We start from the raw sequence: 19102 nt of genomic DNA on the forward strand, positions 1-19102 counted from the left end.
TGTCGGCATCCTCATCCTAACATTTGCGAGTATCAAGGCTACGTGGCTGATAGAAGTGGTCATGTATCTGGTTTATGCCTGAAGAAATGCCAATGCGACCTTTCAGTAGCAGTTTGGAAGAAAATGGATATTGAGTTCAATTTGTTGATGAAAGACTATAAAATTGCTGTCTACCACTTGCATAGTATGGGATGGATCCATGTAAGGAGGTCGGATCTATTCTGTAGAGTTCGTTCACCAATTCCAGTCATTTTTAGAATGACATAAGTGGTGCCAATCTCATGATCGATTCCGATCTTCGTGGTGTTGTTTTTTTTTTTTTCTGATGCTTGCACAAGAGAGGGTGCGCCTATCAACATAGGAACGCCACTTTGGACAAAGGGAGACCTCTGGCACATTGCAGAGAAGGAGAACGATTACTATGGTCTACAACGTGCTGAGTTGTTCATACGCGATGGAGGAAAGGGTCCTAACTGGCAACTTGATTGACTCTCTTGTCTTATAAAACACAAATGAAAATGCTCGTATCATACAGTTACCACCCATATACATATAAATATCCGAGTATCAAGGTCCGTAGCTATTCTATGAAGGAATCGGCGCAGGTTCTGGTGCGGATTCTGGTTCTGGTGGTGAGGGTATCACACCAACCAGGAAACCAGGCAAAAAGCGCTCCATCCTCTCAGAGGTAGCTGTCCATAGCGTCCGTTGCCGTTGACTGCGCTCATCATTTGACGATGGCGGAACGAGGATTTGCGCAGCATTCATCACAAGGATGACATTTTTCAACGATTCTGGGATAGCTTCGTACTGCAAACTGGGTCAGAAACAGTGTCGAATCACGGAAGACAACAAGCCTACCAGCTGGTCTTTTTTATCGATATTCATCAATCTATCCAGTAGATCCAAAATCTGGATCCACAAAACTCGAATATCGGTCTGCGCCTGACTCTCCCGAACCTCAAAGTGCATAAAGGTTTTGCACAGAAGCGCTGACGCCCGTAGCCTCGTTTCTGGCATTGCGCGCGGATCGCGCAAGAATATTTGGGGCTTCAACAGATCATCTAGAAGGGGGAATACGACCCGATGGAAGATCTCCTCTGTCTGCACATCCGATGCCTCGTCGAAAATAACGTGAGAACCTAATAGTACGCGCTGCAGCTGACTCATGGCGCTATGCCGGACCTCACGAGATGCATTAGATGACTGTCGACTGAGGGAGATAAGTAGCGGTAGCCATAATTGATGCCAGGCTGTGAACATAGCATCGGCATTCACGGGATTCTGATGACGGTTTCAGTATTTACCTTTCTCTTTGGATAGATTTGAAGTGTCCAAAGTCGATACCCATTTCTTGAGGTCGACAAGTAAATCAATAGCTTTCTTGCCGCGCTCCACGGCTGGTGAACTGCATAGTAATCAGGAACTACTGGCGTCAGGAACAGCAGTGGGCTTACCTCGCGGAAGTCGCTGGCTCGTGTCGTCGTCCGTGTCGCTGACTTTGAACGGAAGTACCTGCGATAGAAGCAAACTCGTCCAAAAGAGTGATAAGCCCTGAACAGTTGTCGACAGTGGTAAATTGTTGAGGTCCATCAGCCACCAAGCCAGTTACAAGCTCGAATGAAAGGCGCGCGGCTTCTGGGTTAGATATGGTTGACCGAACAAGGGCAAAGACTAAATTCCACTCTGTTTGGGAACTAAAGCGCACTTTCAGAGATAACACCAATATGGTGGAGTAAAGGCCGACCTTATGACATCGCGATGCTTTTGAACAATGAGAATGACTCCAGATATGACTTGCTCTGCGACTGAATTTGCAATAGCTGGTGTCAGTCCCGACAAGAGATCGAAAGAGACATAGATCTGGTCTCGAAGAGAAGGCTGCAACCTAAATTAGCACTCGAACTATATTATTCACTTGTTGTCAATACGCACGATTTGAGCAAGTATCAAACAAAGTCGCAAGAGGCCCACAACAGCTCGCTCGATGAGGAGAACGCTATACTGCTCAGAAGATGACAGTAAATTTGATAAATGTTCGAATACGATTGGCCTAGAACAGTGTCAGATAAGATCAGTGTCTCAAACGAGCGGTTGAGACGTACCATAGATCTTCGATGTGCTGCGGCGTCTGACAAGCTATACTGACCATGGTCTCCAGCAGGAATATCGACGCAGGATCGTATGGAAGGGAGTACGTGTCATTATCTTGCGGCGCAAAGTTTCCATCATCGGAACCTTGTTTGAGTTTGGCTACCGTCCGGTCATGCGCTAATGCCTCTAGGGCGCGAACTGCCGCAACAAGAGCCTGTAGATCCAATTGCCTAGAATGCAACATATGTCAGTGAGCTGGGAGATAAGAGGGAATCTCCGTACATGATCTGGCTATACAGCTCGTCCAGACGACATGACGTGATACAATCTATTGTGCAAAGTGTGTTTTCAACGTCGACATCGGTAGCCTCGGGTAGCGCTTCAGAACTAGCTGCATAGGGTGTCATCAAATATGAAGACAGTGCCGACAAAAGCCCTCCGTCATTACGTGATGCATGACGCTGCGGCTGACTTCCACGCAAAGGTATCATGGAAACACCACCAAGGAAATCTTCCATCTGTAGCATCCTTGTTGGAAGTAAGGAGTGAAGAAACAAATTCTGGAACATCTCGAAGATCTGAGGTGCAAACGTTTGTCAGGATTCTTCTGTCATGGAATAGTGAGTGCCCAAACCTGTGTCCAGCCTTCTCGAAGAGCATTGCCATTCCCATTGACGATATTGAAGAGGACAACGGCAGCTAATTGACCCTTGAAGTTGGTCCCAAAATTGATGGACAGATTGGATACTGTGACAGATTGTCCTTCTACATCTACGACAGGATAATTGGGAATTTGGACTGGAACGGACTCCGAAAGAAGGCTAGTCGCCTGCGAAAGTGACACCACGACGAAGTCAAATACATCCGGAAGACGGAAATGTCCAGCGAGTGTAGCACATTGTCGGAATCCGGCGACAGACCGTTGAATAATATAATCATCGTCGAAACTAATGAAGGCGTAGGCGATGGCCGATATGACAGGTTTCCAGACGGACTTGAAGATGTCGATATCGAAATGGGGCGTATTGCATATCATAAAGTCACCTGCAGGCATATTACTAAAGGCCTATGGAAAGACCATAGAACCGTACCAGCTTGTCGTGAACGTGTCAAAAGTTCTTTCCATGCATACTCGAAACCGAGTTGTCCCGTATGCTCCTCAGGCATGACAATCTCTCTTTTGCGTATGGAGTCGTAGATGTTTTGCTAATGACAATTCAGAACATGTTGATACGAGTGTATTGGGACATACCAGATACTCAGCAGGGAAATCGCCTTTATCGTTAACGCCCCTCAAGTTCTTTTGATACTCCTCAAAAGACATTCGTTTCTAGTGCCACTTAGACTCCAGGATCTCTAAATTAGTCTACAGCACGTACCCGGACTTGCGGATTATGCAGATCAGTGTTGAGCATGATGATAGAATAGGCTAAGACATAGACGGCATCCTCGCTCCTGATTTCAGCTGGGAGACTGCTCAGCACATATACAGTGCAAAAGGGAAACTCCTAGGTTACCTGGTCCCGATGCAAAATATATGGACGCAAACGTCTCCGTTATTCGGGAGATTTGCTGCGCCTCGCCAGGTAGCCGGAAGGTTTCCAATAGCTCTCGCATGGCTTCAGCCATAGGTTTCTAGAGGGGCAGAAAGTCACTCTGTTGGACACGATGTTGTTGGAATGACAAACATTTTTGAAGTCGAAAAGACCGATAAATGCCTTAAGCACCTCAATGTTATCAGGTTTCGATATGTAATCTCCCAAAAGGCGTTTATCCAACCGAGTACAGCTCTTCAGGAACTTTGCCAGACTCTGAGCTTTACTGACCTCCGGGGACAGGTCAGCATATATCAGCCCATTCTCCTCCAGAAAGGCAATGCCAGCCTTCGGCTTTGCATTGAAACGAGAAGCACCAGCGAGAATCAACTTCTTTTGAGATTTCTTCCGCAGAAGGGACTCGGGAGATGGGAACTCTGGAGACCACGGACTTGAAGCCTAATAACAGCCAGGTCAAAACGGTGCAATTTGAAATGAAACGCTACAGACACCATTAGCTCGACCGGCCATATCATTGACAAAAGCTAGCAGAAGGTCCAGACAAAGGAATTGGGCGTTTCGTTGCTGCACGTCTAAGCCTCCGCCGTAATATGCTGGATACACCGACTGGAGACAAATATACCTTGGTAAGCGAACATATGAGATCAGTAATATGGACTCACTTTCGTCAAAAAGTCGATGAGACGTTCCAGCAAGTTTTCGCAATTAATGTCACAGTCGTAGTTAGTATATAAATCAACCATAAAACTAGCATGTCTGGAAATCTGACTCAAGATTTCCAGACTTAAATCACGCGTTTCTCCTCGCGCAGGAGGAACAAGTAATCGAGGCGGAGTAGAAGCTTGTTTTTCCAATTGTAACTCGACATCGACTGGACCCAAAGACGAGGTGCCAGGCGTCCCAGATCTAGGAGATCCCGTATAGACGCCTTTCTTGTTCATAGCCTGCTGAGCCTTTGAGAGTGCAGGAGCAAGGCGATCTATCGTGAACGCCAGGAAGAGCTCTTGCTGCAGTTTTAAGTGTTGTCGCATGGTGTCAAACATGGTTGATATCGTGCGTAATGAGGAATGAAGGACAGAGCTATTTTCCGATCGTGCCAGCTGAAAGAGGAACTTGCAACCGGGATCAAGTATGAGCGCTTCCAATGAGGGAAAATCTGTGATTCTAGGGCCAACTTCCTCCAATGCGGCATTCAGAATTCCGAGGACGATTAAGCGCGTAGAGTCTGTATGCTGCTGATCGTTAGGGTCCAAGACGTGGACGAGAACGCGGAGAAGTTCCAATATCGACGGTAGTCCATCTGACATTTATCCCAATCTCATTCAGTGGGTCACTGTGACTAAGACGAGAAACTCACATTGAGGCCTGGGACCAGCAGGTACCGGGGAAGGTGGGGGACGTAGTTCCTCCACAACTGGCGTCGGAAACTGGTCTGGCAGAGGTTGTTCTGTGTCCTGTTCTGTCGACACTGACATCTTTATCTCGCCATCTTGGGTCTCTTCATCATTGCAACGGAGTTTCTCCTCTTCTGCAGCAGCATCCAAAAAGTGGAGCCGAGAAAAAACAGTTCGGACGAGAGCATGCATTGTTGTTTCGGCAGAGCGCCGTAAGGTTTCTGAGCGTTCTGTGTTGAACTTCCGGAAGTAACGCGACGAGAAGACTACTCACCACTCAGACGCATCTGACAGCACGTCGTAAGAACAGTCTCCAACATTTCGCACACCTCAACATCTCCTAGCACTGTTCCGTGTCCACAAAGACAGTCCTGTATGACTGACATGATCTTGAGTAGAACGACTTCATCTCCGGATGAGTCACTAGGTTCGAATTTACAGTGAGATACAGTGCTGCTGAGTTCCACGAGTGCTGCATCGAGGGAAACGGATTGCGATGAAATAAGGCCGCAAGTGAAGAACTTGTGAAGCGAAGAAAGCGCGGTAGACGTGATTGGCCCGGTTGAAAGAGGAGAACGAATGATAGCAAAAAAAGGACCTAGGATCGTAGGCAAAGGAACGCTCGTAACGTCTGATATCATTTGAGCACAGTAAAGGCAACAACGGACGTGTCACTTACCTTCCACATCCCTCAGTGCTCGTTTTAATTCCTGGAATCCAACCATAAGATCTATTTCCCTGCTTCCGCTCCTATAATGCTTGTCATGGTGGGCAGCGGTGGATATTCGGAGCCCTAGGTTGCTTCCGAGGGCCGAGTCTCTCGTATTCATAAAGTGCGTAGCCGACGCCCATCGGGAATTCTTCCGCATAATAGAAGTGACGGACAGTATTTCAGAATACAGGATATGTTTCTGCGACACCGTCCGGCGCGTCGGTGAAGGCTGTGGATGAGCCATTGAGGCGTGCATATATCCAAGACGTGGCCGTCGTGTCACCGAGCCATGTAATTTGTTTGCTTCGAAAGTTTGAGACAAATACATATCCTCGTTTCTTTCTTACATTTCTTCCATCTTTCTGGGCATGCCTTTGCCTGTTCTTCTGCCGAAGAGCGCTCTACCTCAGCCATCTGTCAACTCACACCTTGAATGGACGCCCAAAAAACACCTTTTACCTCCACAGCCGCCTCCGGTTGATGACGCCAAGATTCAAGAGCAAGAACTGGCAAATAGCCGACAGATATTAGATGGCAAAATTATCAAAAAGACGCGGCCAAGGAAGACAGTAGATTATTACGGAGGAATGGGTCGATGGGCATTGGTGCGCCTTCATTTTCTGTCATGAAATCCTTATACTCAGGACAGCACAGTTGCGTAAATTGCGCCCCAATTCTACCTACGTGCCCCAGCTGCGACCAGCACCACCATATATCATTAATGTGCGAGGTTTCAATTCATCCCCAGGCGAGTCTATAAACCTCTTCCCCACAGTTATTACCCCCCAAAGCATATCCGGGCAATTCATCTACATCCTTGTGTACAAAATTCATCCATACTTCAACAAATAAAATTCGTTGTCCCGTGAACATCGTGACGGTTCGTGCTTCTCTTGTTGAGTGAGCGAACAAAGCGCCGACAACTCAAGTAATTCAGTGGACGCCTGAAGGAAGACGCGTCCTCACAGGTTCTACCAGTGGAGAGTTCACTCTCTGGAATGGACTCACATTCAATTTCGAAACTATCCTCCAAGCCCATGACAGCGCCATCTGCACTTTCAGTTTTACACACTCTGGGGCATACCTAGTATCTGCAGACAAGAGTGGTGTCATCAAGTACTTCGAGCCCAACATGAACAACTTGACAGCATGGCAAGGGTCCAGCTCGCGAGAAGCCATACGTGGTATCAGTTTCAGTCCAGACGATCGTCGGTTTGCAACGGCAAGCGATGACTCTAGTGTTCGTATATGGTCCTTTGCAGAAAGCCGAGTGGAGAGTGTTTTAACGGGTTGAGTGCTTGGTTTTCACACCGTTAGAGGAACTCTGATTTTATTCCCTAGGGCACGGTTGGGATGTAAAATGTGTCCAATGGCATCCGTCTAAAGGCCTCCTCGTTTCTGGAAGTAAAGATAACCAGATAAAGTTCTGGGATCCTCGAACAGGCACCGTCCTGTCTACCTTGTACGTCGGTTCACCCGCTTTCATGCTGAACCTAACCTGCTTTAGACATCAGCACAAGAACACGATCCAAGCGCTAGCTTGGTCGCCCAACGGTAACATGGTTGCCAGTGCTTCTCGTGACCAAACTGTTCGTGTCTTCGATATCCGTGCCATGAAAGAATTCCGGATACTCAAAGGACACAAGAAAGAAGTGTGCTGTGCGTACGCATCTCATATTCTCTATTTGAAAAATCTAATAACAACATTCATATAGCCGTCGCATGGCATCCCTTACACCCCATCCTTGTCTCTGGTGGCTCTGAAGGTGCCGTTCTTCACTGGGATCTGGGTGCAGAAGACGAAACGCTGAGTCAACCCGTATCCTCACCACGCGCTACCCTCTCTCAAGCACACGACTCAAACGTATGGTCTATGGCCTTCCATCCCCTCGGCCACCTCCTCGTCACCGCATCTAATGACCATACTACCCGATTTTGGTGCCGTGAACGCCCTGGTGATGCCTCTTCCGTTTTCTCTGGGGGCGGAGAGAAGCCACCAGAAATGATCGACACCAGTGGTCAGGACGAGGAAGACGACTCAATGGTGCCTGGCTTTAGTTATGGTGGAAACGGGGAATGGTGGGGCAAGGAAGAGGAGGGAGACCGGAGTGAGGATTACAATGGAGATAACGGGCATGGTAAAAATAATTGGAACAATGGAGGAGAAGACGATTTCATTCCTGGAATTGGTGGCGGACCTCCACCCCCACCTAGACTACCCCCGGCACAAGAAGATTCATACGCACACGGAGGGGATGAATGGGGCCGGAACAGCCGTGGTGGAGGTGATTGGGATAGGGGAGAACGTAGACAATCTCGCTACGGCGATAGTTGGGGTTCGAGGCGAGGGGGAGGAAGATATTGATATTGCTTGGGAAAGTGTTGATCTACAACTACGCATATACCACTTGAGAAGACCTAGGACCTGAGAATATGCAAGTCATCCCCTCTTTGAGTCATTCACTTGTGCGCTCCCGAAAGCTCAGTATGGGGATCAAAAGTCCATTTCCAAAAGGTATGTATAAATTCAGACCTCGATAAATGTACAGTGACAAAAGTCCATTGTCAATACTGATTTGAATTTGACTGAGTCAATCGGGAAGATATGTTGCAGATAATCTTTGCAGTTTGACCTATGTAAGAATGAGGCTGGTATGGTTTTCAGAGAGCATAGAGCACCCAGCATACCTGAAACGAAGTCATGCTTTTGATTCAAGGAACTTGTACACAGATGAGAAATCTTTCGTTGCAAGTTCCGGGGAAGCTTGAAGCATCCGGGCGTATATCTGCGTAGCAGCATCTCCCATGGGAAGAGGTGTCCCCGTTTGCGCTCCAATATCGGCGGCTAAGCCCATATCCTACTCAAAGTGAAGAAACAATAGCCATTAAAGGATACTGTTTCTCATACCTTGAGCATCAGGCTTGTCGCGAAACCTCCTTCATAGCCACGGTCGCACGGTGGAGATAGATCTGGCAGAGCTTTGGGCACGGGATTATTGACGGACATGGACCAACAATTGCCAGTTGATGAACCGATAACGCTTGACAAGACGACGGGATCAAGACCGAGTCTCTTCCCCAGTAGCATGGCTTCGGCAGTAGCAATTTGCTGAACACCTAACATGAGCTAAAAGAGAAGGTCATTGAACTGAGTACAGAGTGGGAACATCCCGAATGCTAACATTGTTGCAGATTTTAGCTCCGAGACCAGCACCAGACGGACCACAGTGAATGATTCTTTGGCCCATAAGAGAAAGAATAGAGTATGATCTGTCAAAAGCTGCTTCTGTTCCTCCTACGAGGAACGTGAGAGCTCCTGCCCTGGCCCCGGCGACGCCTTAGACATGCGAGTTGACACGTTCAGCAGGCGATAGACGAAAGAAAGGTGGGTCTTACCACCAGATACTGGCGCATCTACAGCTTGAACGCCGAGGTCATTCAACTGGGAGGCAAGTTGTTGGGCAACTGAGACATCGAGAGTGGTCGAATCGATGGCAAATGTGTCTCGGATTGCATTGTGAGGAAGAGCACGAATCCCGGGAATGATGCTTTCGTTATAGACTTGCTTTACGTGGGGAGATGACGGAAGCATAGTTATCACTGTCTGGGACGACATAGCAGCCCTGAAGATCGGTTGAATGAGAAGTGGAGTCTGAATCAAGTTGCATACTCACACGTCTGGAGTCAATGCAGTATGAATCTTGGCATCGGGGAACTTGAAGAGAAAATCCCTGCAAAAAAGGTCTGCACGTTCGGGCACTGCGTCGCATACAACGAAATGAGAGTCGCCTTCTTGGGCTTGTTGTTTCGAAAAGAGGTTGTAGGCCATCTCGGAGCCCATGCGGCCTAAGCCGACAAATGCGGTGCTCTTTGAGCGCAAGGTCATACGAGACAGAGGGTCCAGCAGACGGAGAGACTTCATACTGGGTACGTACTATTACACAAAGCGGTCATCTGGGTTTTCGTGCGGGGTTGTGGGGGGAAAGCATGACCGGCTATTAAAAATACCGAGTTCCGTTGAGTGGTTGGTTGGTTGGTTGGTTGGTTGTCGGCAGACACAGACAGAGGGGAATCCGTTACCAGTGATTTACCCCAGAATTGATGACCCTTGTGTCTCCCTGTAAAATCCGGGTAATTCAAGCACCTTATGAATTTACCAACGCATCAAAATCCGTTTATCCTAGCATCAGGATTGGCAAATTGCAACTTGAACATGTCGTTGCGCAACAGGGGATGACTTGTCCTCAAGAGGGGCAAGGTAAAGTAAATGCCTTGCTCCACTTGAACGCTCTTCTAGACCTTTGGATGAATGAGGGAATTATTCAGTGTAATAGACTATGTTTGGATCCGGGACAACCCGAGTCGGCGCGAACGGTCTAGAGCATAGTAATCGGCCATACATCTTCTCTAAATACGAAGGTTTGAAGGTGCACTCTTCTCTTTGCCTTTGCCTAGACCTTGCCTTGTCTGAAGGGACACGGTAACACTTGTTGTCCCTCGCCGGTAATACCTTCGGCTTTCGCTTATTGTTAACGGTTACTTCCTCCGACCCTGTTTCCATCTATCCTACTACCATCAATGGACGCCGACCTCACCCTCGATACTGAAAACCTACCAGCCTATGATACTGACTTGTCCTTAGCGTCCCCATCGTACTCGGCTCACCCCGGACTTACTGAAGTTAGTCTCCATCCCGAGCCGTTTTCCCCAGAGATATCTTCCTCTACGCACCATTGGTCATGCGAAACGAAACACATGAAGATTGATTTAGGCCCTCACATATGGGGGCTTACTTCTCCAAGCTACGGACTTGGCGGAACAGTAGTGGGCAGCGTCAAGTTTTTGGAGCAACGCCAGCATGTTGAACAAGTCACTGTTTCGGTGCGCACCTTGGTTCGATTTTGATCGCTCTTCATTCAATCTATCTAGTTCGAAGGCCGTCTAACGACTTTCCGCCCTTATCGGGGCACCAATAGCGACGCCACTTCATCTTTAGTTTCGCGTACTTTCCCATTGTACACCTCCTGTATGGGATGCGTATTCGATTGGGACGCAGAACATCATTTCTCGATACCTATTCCCACTGAAATCAATACTCCCGGTGGAGGTACCGCGCCTACACCTCCTTCATTTAACTGTTATTTCTATGGCTCCGCACTGGAGGTCACCTATACCATAAAGATTGATATGATCCATAAAGGAAACCTAAACAATCTACGTCGACATGAAACGTGCACCTTTTTTTTTTCCCGCTTCCTGGCAAGCTTACTGATCTTGTCCACAGAAAAGCGATACCCGTTTATTATTTACCAAAGACGCACCCAGTGAACCCACCTCTTTCTACTATTCCCCGACCCTCTCGACTGAGCGACGAAACCGATATCTATCTGCACTGGTTGGATCGCGTTCACACAGTTGCTGCAACTCCATCCTGGACAAACACTAAATGTAAATCGGACCTAGACCGCTTTATGAAAGCAGTATATGTCTGTCTTTCTCTGATCGTCTCAGTTTTGTACTTACTTGCGCGTAATGTAGGTTTCGATACCCACCCCTCAGCGATTCTCCGCTGGCGACGACATACCCTTTGCCGTCAGCCTTTTATTTTCCAAAGAGCCTTACTTTGCAAAGTTGCTCACCCGCTCTATACGGGTTGTGCTACTTAAACGTATCTCCTTCGGATCGAAGAAGACCTTCAATTCGAAACCGGAAGAACACGATGATTCAAACCACAGCGAGTGGGTCCTCACCTCTGGCCAGCTGAAATACCAGAATGAGTTTGCAGAGGGTGTACGGTTACTGCGAGGATATGTTAAAGCCGGTGGAACGGGAAAGGAAAGCTCGTGGATGGTTGACTGTGTCGGTGTTCAGGTGCGTCGCGTTCTCTTGCACTTGTTGAGGCCCACAACGATGGCTGACTACGTCTGGAACTCCAGTACGTTATACGCGTCACCATCATACCCCCAAAGAATCTGGCGGAGCACTTACCCACCTTTCACCACGAAGAGATTGTGGAATTGACCACGGACCATTGGGGCCCTTCCCCACAACCTGTTATCAACGGTATCCCAACTCCGGCTGTTGGGTTAGCGAGTGACCCGCAGTCCAATTGGATTGGGAATACCGTCTACGCTGTTGTATGAATGTGATGACATTAATTGATAAGGATTTACCGTGCTACTAAATTTAGCTATCTCGGTACAAAACTGATCTTGAAAGTTGGAAACCTTTGTCCACTTGGACCCACTGCATGACGATCGTTGCATGTCTTGAGTTTGGGCAGCGATTATCATCAGGTGTCCGTGGCTAACAGCTGGGTTCAGCGGTAGCCCTTTGACTTTTTTCAAAGCAAAGGCTAAACTATTTGCAACATCTGGGTAGTCTTGATCGCCACGAGTTTCTTCCATGTGGACAAGCTAACTCGTGATTTCAGCTTAGGGCCCTTGGACGATCACTGTTGTCCAGTGTTGTCTTTACCAGAAGTTCGAACCTTCGTCAATTGTCTTCCTCGTAATTGAACAGTAAATGTGAATTCGAAAGATATTTGTTTTAATTTATATTTGTGCCTAAAATAGGTAAAAGAAATTGCTAATAACCTTTCTATATTTCGAAAATTGCACTTATTTCTTTGGTATTTTTTAGGCTGAAGGCTGACTAAAAATAAATATCTTTCAGTTTCGATATACTGAGGTCGTCATGCAGTGGAATATCTTCTTTTCGTTCACTTACGGTGAGTAACATCTGTCACCCAACAAATCTTCGCGATTATAAAGGTCGGTCTCTGACACTCTTGGTTTCTCGACTAGCTCAGGACGCATGTTGGGTGGAGAATTGCCATCTGCTGTTCAAGTTGCCTCTGGGACAAAAAGTTGTTTCTTCTCCTCCGAGGACAACTTACTATTCTCAGCCGCTTCCCGTCGTTTCGGAGAAGAATTACCTGAGTCTTAATAACGTCTTACAACTGTGATCATTTATGCTGCCCTGCCCCATTTATGACTCAAAGCTCTTAGAAGCACCCCAGAATTCCGGAAATTAATCGCAATGGTTCTAACCCACCCCAGTACATGCTAGAGAGATTTCCTTGTCATTACATAGTATCAAAGGAATTGCAAACCTTTCTAAAGTGTTCTTCATTACACACAGGGTGAGTTCTACTTTCCATTTGAATATCGTTAATATACTTATATATGGCAGCCTTCACAGCGCCTGATTCACGAGGTGAAGTCTATTAGTGCTTATTTTAGGCGTCTGCGCTGGTATATGTTCGCCCGCTTTAACAATAGCTAACCCCAAGGACATGCAACCCTGCGTTTCGCAAGATCGTGGTCTGGAACATCCTACGTACGTGAATGTACGCAGTTATTATGGGCCCTATCCTTCGCCTCTGGAACTTAATTTCAAAGTAGCTGCTGCCTCTGAACTTTCCGAGATGAAAAAAAAAAAAGGAATGAGTCGACTCCGACTCGTGGATGTCGTTCCTGATCAAGCCACCAGAATTTCTTCCCGGGGAAAATGAAACCTCCACTCAACGTTATCCACACTCATCATGGTGGATGAGGTCGCGGTTATCGATGGAATGACATTCGTACGGCGCTATCAAATCTGTTCAACTTCCTGATGATCGTGCGTAGTACCCCAATTACTACTTTAACCCTCGTTGTGCCGTACTTTCTCAGAATACATTGCGGCGACATACACATTTGATGCCATCCCTTTTCCGACGCTGGCGGAGTACCACATTAATCGTGTCTGATATTGGAAATGGTATGCCGTGACTGACCCCCAGTACTCAGGCCGTCCTAGGACCTGGCGCCTTTTGCCAGCAGTGTCTGACCTCGAGGAACTTACATTTACTTGTATGTCGTATTCAACTGTTTTCTCGAGCTTTGTTCCGACATGTCGTAGGAAATTTTTCGTTCTTCGGAAATCATGACAGAAAAAATACGCGTGTAACGTTCGTGACGTTGCTGGATTGTTCGATGAGAATCATACGTTCTCTCTAATGTCATCGACGCATTGTTGGTGATGAAACCTGGGAGACAACGGTTTTTCTGACCGGTGTGCAAAGCCACATCCAGGGACTTCCATGCCCCGAAAGAAAGCTGATGAGGCATCTGGAGGTTTAATAGGTCCTTCGTGATTGATTTGTGAAACGTTCAGTAGTTTTTGAAAAGGTTCACGCATATGAGTATCGGCGGCGATAATAGTCATCGATGTAATGCTCCTTGTCTTGATGCATGCTGCACAACTCATGAACCTTGGCTTACGCGGCATTCAACTGCACGTTTCCCAATCCCATCAGTCCTGACAAAATAGTGTTTCATTTACCTCCGCCATGCATTTACAGAACGACACTACGGACATACTCATCCACTGCGCCGAGAGGTCGATCTTGGTTTCTCATCAGATGTTCGGTATCAGTAGTTCACGGATACCCTTGCCGGATGAGATGACGGTACATCATTCTGAGCGCTGTGGGAGAGATATTGATTTTCAAGTAAACTCGTGTCAAAAGCCTGATTTCGTCCATCGACCTCATGCATTCGGTTAAGTGGTGGGCACTGGATACATCGTGTCAGCCGCACTTTTTTTTAGTGACCTGAAATGCGAGAGGCTGCAGATGTCAGCGCGAGTCTTGATGGTAGAGTGGGAGGATAGCAACAATGCTACGGCAGTTTGGCCTCTTCCGACGTGACAAGCAGGGTGAACTTTCAGTTACTCTGCGCATGCTATCAGTCTCAGTGTTTGACACTCTGATAGTAGTCGGAAGAGAAAAGGCGGCGAAAAAAAGTACGAGTGATAAAGCAAGCATACGTCATTGATTGGAATCAGGCCGTACAGATGGATGAAGGATATAAGCCCATGAAGTATAGATGGAGATTATACAGAATGGCAAAGGCTTGGAGGATGCAACTTACGCAGGGGGAAACTACCGAAGAACCAGCAAAGGAGCAAGGACCCAAATGCAAGTCTATCTCAACCGGGGATGCCACAGGAAAAAGATAGGCATCGCTGGACAAACAATGGTTCCACGGGAGTGCTGCAGCAGATTGAGAACGACAGACATATCATCGGCCCGTGTTCCGTAAAATCTTTGCAAGAGAACCCATTAGTTAACGCCGAGACAATTTGCGCATCCTCGGTTGGATCTATCAACGGGGTACTGCTAGTTGTCATTGCAAAGAAATCCTGTGCCGGGTTCCGTGACCTGCTAATAATTTGTTGCCGCAAGCCTGACTCGAACGCTCGAGGTGTAAGAAGAGAATGGTCACCTTACCTAGAAGGTATAAAGATGATCTTACTGAATGAAAAAGCCCCCGAAGGTATGAGCATGTCCCGTATCGCGAAAGTGAAAGTAAACTGAAACCGGAACTTGGAATCTTTTCCGTTCCTGATGGGACCGTGATGTCCGCACCCAGGCAAGAATAAGGTCCTGCCTTGATTGGTACATGTAGCAGGGGCAGCCAGGGGAAAGAAGACTCTTCGGATGATGGATGGAGCCTGTGTCCACGGTGCGCACGGCGACCAGAAAAGTTACCTCCATATTGTCGGTACTTTCCTTGTTTGTGCGATATTGATAGCAGACCTGAGGACCTGAGTAGCAAGCGTTCCAGGCGAAACGTCCGTAATGATGCACTAGAAAAAATTGAAGTCCCCAGGACGACGAAGTGCAGCCTGATCCTGAAGGAGCAGACGTAACTCGCATTAAACGGATGACATAAGCACTACTATTCCTTCTCTAGCCGTCTGGCTGTATTCCTATACTTTATCCTGACTTATCCCGTTCTCTCCTCCTTTCTAATTTCCTACAATATTCGCAGGGCGGTCGTTCAGCATAAGGCTCAATGACTGATCCTTCGCAGAAACCGAATGTCCTCATCTTTGGTGAGCAGTACGCCAACAGCAGTGCCCGACACTCTCACATCTATCTTTATCGACGTTTCCAGGCGGTCTGAATACCTATTCGCGTGCGCTGGCAGCTTATCTGGTCCCACTGGAAGGAGATCCATTAGTTTCAGTCCGTATTCATTGCGCGATGCTGGAATCTTCAATCTGAATCCCTAGCAGCATGTTCGGATGGTCGATAAATACCAAGTCGCACCAGCGACTACGTGAGTCAATATTTCATCGATTTCTTGACGTTGATCGACAATCATCCATCATTCCAGATATATTGGAGCAGAATTCCCAAAGGTTCTCGAGAAGCAGGAGGTTGACTATCAGCAAGCAAACCTGACAGTTCCGTGTACGTAGAATCGCCCTTCAGGACATTTCCTACATGCTCATGGAAACCAGCCAATATTCCACCGCTCTTTGACCCGCCCGAGGGCCAGCCCCCTTACGATTACGTCTTTGATTTGACTGGTGAAGTGCGCCAGGATCGTACAGACATGGTGTGCCCCTTTCCCAGCTCTACGCTCCTTCGATCTCATCGCATTTCAGATACAAGTCACAACTACATGTAATGTAGCCAGAATACTTGGCGAAGAAGCTGCAAAACGCAAAGTCAAGGCATACGTCCGACTACAGCTCCCATTCTATGAAACATCAAATAAAGGGCCATGGGACGAAAAGCAAGACCCAAAACCCTCGGGCACAGTAGGGACTTGGTGGCACGAGACCTTGCGAATGCTGGCAAACATGGAAGAGTGCGTCTTTGGCCAGGTTCTTGTCTGGATTATCCTCATCTTTTCTTCAGCCTCAACTTGGTCATCTTACGGGTCGCATTAGGTTATGGCCCTTATACAGATTACGGTACCAGTGGGTGATAGACGCTTTCCGTCCGATATCATCAATCCTGATGAATTGCAGTGGCGTCGTTTATCACGGTTGCAGCTGTCTATGGTTATATGAATAAGCCCATGAAGTCATTGTAACGGCTCCTTTGATGATTCATGCTCCTTTTTGTCTTACTTTGGTACAGGTGGTCTCCAGGAAAACATCCATCACATACTGTTCACGTGGAGGATATTGCTGGAGGACTGTGGGCCTGCGCACAGTGGATGGCACCTTTGGGTAGGAAAGCAGCTGACGAAGCCGCAGGGGAGGATATACCATTTCACAATGACAAAAGCAAGCTCAAGGATATTCCTGAGGCACCCGCACATGACAAGAAGGTCACTGCGCCTCTGTTCAACCTCGTAAGTGGGCTCCTCATCCCATGTTCTACTCTTCACCAATATTCTTCCAGGCCGATGATTCACAAATGACGCTGGCGGAGATCGGTCATGTTTGCACGTCGTTCTTTGGCACAACATTTGATTTCTTCAACTTTTTCGAAAACACTATATTCAAGGTTACGCAGTTCGATTTTTCATTAGCGTCATACTGATATCTTCTAACAGTTGAAAGATGACATAGTTGAAGAAATCAATGAAATTCACGTCGGTCACTGGACGGAGATGATCCTCAAATCTAATCCGCCCATCCCTAACACACCTCTGTCCGCCTACATGGACAAGTACTACCTAGAGAAGACCGTCGTCGGTCTCAGTAACTCTAAGATCAAGGCTGTGACCGGTTACGGGCTGAGCAAGCCGCGATTCAATCACGACACGATCAAGGACATGATTGAGAAATGGAAAGCTGAGGGCAGTTGGCCCATTTTATGATCCTTTTGCAGTTTACTGGATTTTTAACTTTTGTGCATCATTTGTTTTCGTTTTCGTCAGTGTCTCAGTATAGGATTTCAAGCATTAAATTACTCGATAATACTCATTCTCTCCTATCTGCCTCTTTCGTGTTCAAGTTTAGTCTTTATACCTCTCATTTGCCACCTCTACCCGTTGGCCTCGTCTCATACCTACGTAGTTTAACGCTGTTCAATATAATAATCGGTTTTCGTTGCATTACTAAGTCCTTAATTTCTTTTTCTTACCATTGATCTAGGCCTAGCTTTATGACTAGCGAAGTGGCCATTATCGTTTCTTCCACGAGGTATACGTTGTGTACTCACAGTCCTACCTTGTCTTCGGATTTGGAAGTGGAATGAAGGGTCAAGCTTACTTCAAGGAGCGATGATCTCTCTCTCTCCGAATGATAACGGATGATAATGTGGATTTCTTGCACGCTTGGATCGGCTGGTCTATTATATTATCTAGCCTGCGAAGATTTGAATTGTTCCATGTTGTGATTACTTCCAAAACGATGGCAGGCATTCCCTTCACTGAGGCTCTTGCTGGATTTCAATCTCGTACTGACCTTTCTGATGGCAATAATATCACAGCACATAGGTATGTATAGTCGGACATGACAGAACTGCTTCTGGTAGACATCCCCAACTTAGAACATCGAGTCCGACTGGTAGGCGGAACTCGAGGGTCAAAATAGTTACTTTCTGCATATCAGAGACTCAAAAATAAATATTGTCGCAATTCTTCAGGAAGACGAATTGGTGGTATGCAAGGAACTTATGGAGCCATTCGATTCCGGTATGTACCTATCCTCACCAATTCCACTTTGATTGCTCTTATCTATATCCTCCGACAGACCATGAGATTCTTCTTAGATGCTTGCTGATTCCGACAATGACAATGCTGAACCATATCGCGGAGGATCTCCTTTTGGCTCAGGTGGATGAAAAGGTGGAGATGTATTCTTTATGAGGGAAGCCATTTCCTGCTGGTCGATTGGGCCGACAACGTCGGTTAAGATGGGGAATCATCTGTGCGAGATGCGCGAGCCAGTTCCCTAGTACAAGGAGTGAGCATGGACGGGTATTCCAAGATCGCCTGGTTCGCACTACCTCAGTTCTTCCCTCAGCATCTTGCAGAAGCTGTGACAGACCGGATCCAGCGCGGCGCATGTGGTTCCGAGTGTTGTCAACCCCTCTTCCTAGAAGGCGGTCCAGAATGGCGGACTGTGGAACTCGGAGACTCAAAACCCAGATTTGACATCCGCAACGTCTTTCTACGTATTGACTAGTAGACACTTTCGTCAGATGCCGAAGTCGTCTGCCATTGTGATCAACTTGAAAGCCTTCTTCACACCTCTGGCTGACTTGCCAGAAGAGCCTTATGTCCCTCATTTGTTGTTGAAGCTCATAGAGGAAGGAAACGGCCGCCGGTGGAGTACGAGGGAATACATCATGTTGAGCATAAGGTGATATCTACCTTGGAAGAATGGACTAAGGAAGAAGCGACCTGAGGGTGGTGGAAAGTTGGAAATAGCGGATACCTGACGAGGATCATTTCTCCTCGGGATGATCTCTTTCAATAGAGCAAGGAGTATCATGTTAGATAATGCCGAAACAGTGATAGATACCGAAGAATGTTGAGCTACGATTGTACATATCGCGATCACGTGGATTTTGGCTCCTCTACGAAACTTTCACTGTTTCTAGGTTC

At 47.2% G+C, this 19102-nt stretch overlaps 5 protein-coding genes across 5 annotated transcripts; 3 read left to right on the plus strand and 2 right to left on the minus strand.

Annotated features, from left to right (window-relative positions):
- Nucleotides 1-424: 424 nt before the first annotated feature.
- On the minus strand, nucleotides 425-6033 carry BT62DRAFT_939937 (Sec7-domain-containing protein). The gene is made up of 19 exons (XM_043187733.1): nucleotides 5724-6033; nucleotides 5319-5675; nucleotides 5008-5265; nucleotides 4313-4950; nucleotides 4140-4256; nucleotides 3783-4088; nucleotides 3612-3729; nucleotides 3474-3559; nucleotides 3347-3424; nucleotides 3186-3300; nucleotides 2729-3138; nucleotides 2377-2672; nucleotides 2106-2324; nucleotides 1936-2053; nucleotides 1748-1881; nucleotides 1458-1697; nucleotides 1308-1408; nucleotides 862-1253; nucleotides 425-810 (listed from the first exon to the last, which is right to left on the minus strand). The coding sequence occupies exons 1-19, from the start codon at nucleotides 6010-6012 to the stop codon at nucleotides 586-588; spliced, it is 4497 nt and encodes a 1498-aa protein (XP_043046316.1). The 5' UTR covers nucleotides 6013-6033; the 3' UTR covers nucleotides 425-585.
- A 53-nt stretch (nucleotides 6034-6086) lies between these two features.
- BT62DRAFT_925358 (WD40 repeat-like protein) lies at nucleotides 6087-8207 on the plus strand. The gene is made up of 7 exons (XM_043184789.1): nucleotides 6087-6361; nucleotides 6411-6479; nucleotides 6532-6636; nucleotides 6694-7045; nucleotides 7098-7218; nucleotides 7264-7415; nucleotides 7472-8207. Exons 1-7 carry the CDS (start codon nucleotides 6125-6127, stop codon nucleotides 8119-8121), a joined length of 1686 nt encoding a protein of 561 aa, XP_043046317.1. The 5' UTR covers nucleotides 6087-6124; the 3' UTR covers nucleotides 8122-8207.
- BT62DRAFT_925360 (3-hydroxyisobutyrate dehydrogenase) lies at nucleotides 8204-10071 on the minus strand. The gene is made up of 6 exons (XM_043184790.1): nucleotides 9431-10071; nucleotides 9153-9379; nucleotides 8939-9093; nucleotides 8665-8883; nucleotides 8445-8614; nucleotides 8204-8389 (listed from the first exon to the last, which is right to left on the minus strand). Exons 1-5 carry the CDS (start codon nucleotides 9676-9678, stop codon nucleotides 8456-8458), a joined length of 1008 nt encoding a protein of 335 aa, XP_043046318.1. The 5' UTR covers nucleotides 9679-10071; the 3' UTR covers nucleotides 8204-8389; nucleotides 8445-8455.
- A 91-nt stretch (nucleotides 10072-10162) lies between these two features.
- BT62DRAFT_925361 (uncharacterized protein) lies at nucleotides 10163-12112 on the plus strand. Its single transcript, XM_043184791.1, has 5 exons — nucleotides 10163-10637; nucleotides 10686-10987; nucleotides 11041-11242; nucleotides 11295-11627; nucleotides 11693-12112. The coding sequence occupies exons 1-5, from the start codon at nucleotides 10335-10337 to the stop codon at nucleotides 11897-11899; spliced, it is 1347 nt and encodes a 448-aa protein (XP_043046319.1). The 5' UTR covers nucleotides 10163-10334; the 3' UTR covers nucleotides 11900-12112.
- Nucleotides 12113-15365: 3253 nt separating this feature from the next.
- BT62DRAFT_939945 (uncharacterized protein) lies at nucleotides 15366-17616 on the plus strand. The gene is made up of 11 exons (XM_043187734.1): nucleotides 15366-15641; nucleotides 15704-15774; nucleotides 15825-15868; nucleotides 15926-16002; nucleotides 16053-16150; nucleotides 16200-16405; nucleotides 16456-16517; nucleotides 16569-16629; nucleotides 16681-16897; nucleotides 16948-17052; nucleotides 17102-17616. Exons 1-11 carry the CDS (start codon nucleotides 15602-15604, stop codon nucleotides 17366-17368), a joined length of 1248 nt encoding a protein of 415 aa, XP_043046320.1. The 5' UTR covers nucleotides 15366-15601; the 3' UTR covers nucleotides 17369-17616.
- The last annotated feature ends 1486 nt before the right edge of the window (nucleotides 17617-19102 follow it).

The sequence above is a fragment of the Guyanagaster necrorhizus genome (genome assembly GCF_019112545.1).
Source record: "Guyanagaster necrorhizus MCA 3950 unplaced genomic scaffold BT62scaffold_1, whole genome shotgun sequence".
Taxonomy (NCBI): Eukaryota; Fungi; Basidiomycota; class Agaricomycetes; order Agaricales; family Physalacriaceae; genus Guyanagaster; species Guyanagaster necrorhizus.

What these genes read in the sequence shown, in the direction of transcription:
- BT62DRAFT_939937 (XM_043187733.1), bottom strand. Translation starts at nt 6,012, where the DNA reads ATGCACGCCTCAATGGCTCATCCACAGCCTTCACCGACGCGCCGGACG. An exon ending in AAGCATCGCGATGTCATAAG is followed by an intron (nt 1,698 to 1,747) that starts GTCGGCCTTTAC and finishes AGTGCGCTTTAG; the next exon opens with TTCCCAAACAGAGTGGAATT. An exon ending in AAATCTATCCAAAGAGAAAG is followed by an intron (nt 1,254 to 1,307) that starts GTAAATACTGAA and finishes CTATGTTCACAG; the next exon opens with CCTGGCATCAATTATGGCTA.
- BT62DRAFT_925358 (XM_043184789.1), top strand. Translation starts at nt 6,125, where the DNA reads ATGCCTTTGCCTGTTCTTCTGCCGAAGAGCGCTCTACCTCAGCCATCT. An exon ending in GAATGGGTCGATGGGCATTG is followed by an intron (nt 6,362 to 6,410) that starts GTGCGCCTTCAT and finishes AGGACAGCACAG; the next exon opens with TTGCGTAAATTGCGCCCCAA. An exon ending in CACCACCATATATCATTAAT is followed by an intron (nt 6,480 to 6,531) that starts GTGCGAGGTTTC and finishes TCTTCCCCACAG; the next exon opens with TTATTACCCCCCAAAGCATA.
- BT62DRAFT_925360 (XM_043184790.1), bottom strand. Translation starts at nt 9,678, where the DNA reads ATGAAGTCTCTCCGTCTGCTGGACCCTCTGTCTCGTATGACCTTGCGC. An exon ending in ACTGCATTGACTCCAGACGT is followed by an intron (nt 9,380 to 9,430) that starts GTGAGTATGCAA and finishes ACCGATCTTCAG; the next exon opens with GGCTGCTATGTCGTCCCAGA. An exon ending in CGACAAGCCTGATGCTCAAG is followed by an intron (nt 8,615 to 8,664) that starts GTATGAGAAACA and finishes CACTTTGAGTAG; the next exon opens with GATATGGGCTTAGCCGCCGA.
- BT62DRAFT_925361 (XM_043184791.1), top strand. Translation starts at nt 10,335, where the DNA reads ATGGACGCCGACCTCACCCTCGATACTGAAAACCTACCAGCCTATGAT. An exon ending in AATCTACGTCGACATGAAAC is followed by an intron (nt 10,988 to 11,040) that starts GTGCACCTTTTT and finishes TCTTGTCCACAG; the next exon opens with AAAAGCGATACCCGTTTATT. An exon ending in TTGACTGTGTCGGTGTTCAG is followed by an intron (nt 11,628 to 11,692) that starts GTGCGTCGCGTT and finishes CTGGAACTCCAG; the next exon opens with TACGTTATACGCGTCACCAT.
- BT62DRAFT_939945 (XM_043187734.1), top strand. Translation starts at nt 15,602, where the DNA reads ATGACTGATCCTTCGCAGAAACCGAATGTCCTCATCTTTG. An exon ending in GCCAGGATCGTACAGACATG is followed by an intron (nt 16,151 to 16,199) that starts GTGTGCCCCTTT and finishes ATCGCATTTCAG; the next exon opens with ATACAAGTCACAACTACATG. An exon ending in TCGAAAACACTATATTCAAG is followed by an intron (nt 17,053 to 17,101) that starts GTTACGCAGTTC and finishes ATCTTCTAACAG; the next exon opens with TTGAAAGATGACATAGTTGA.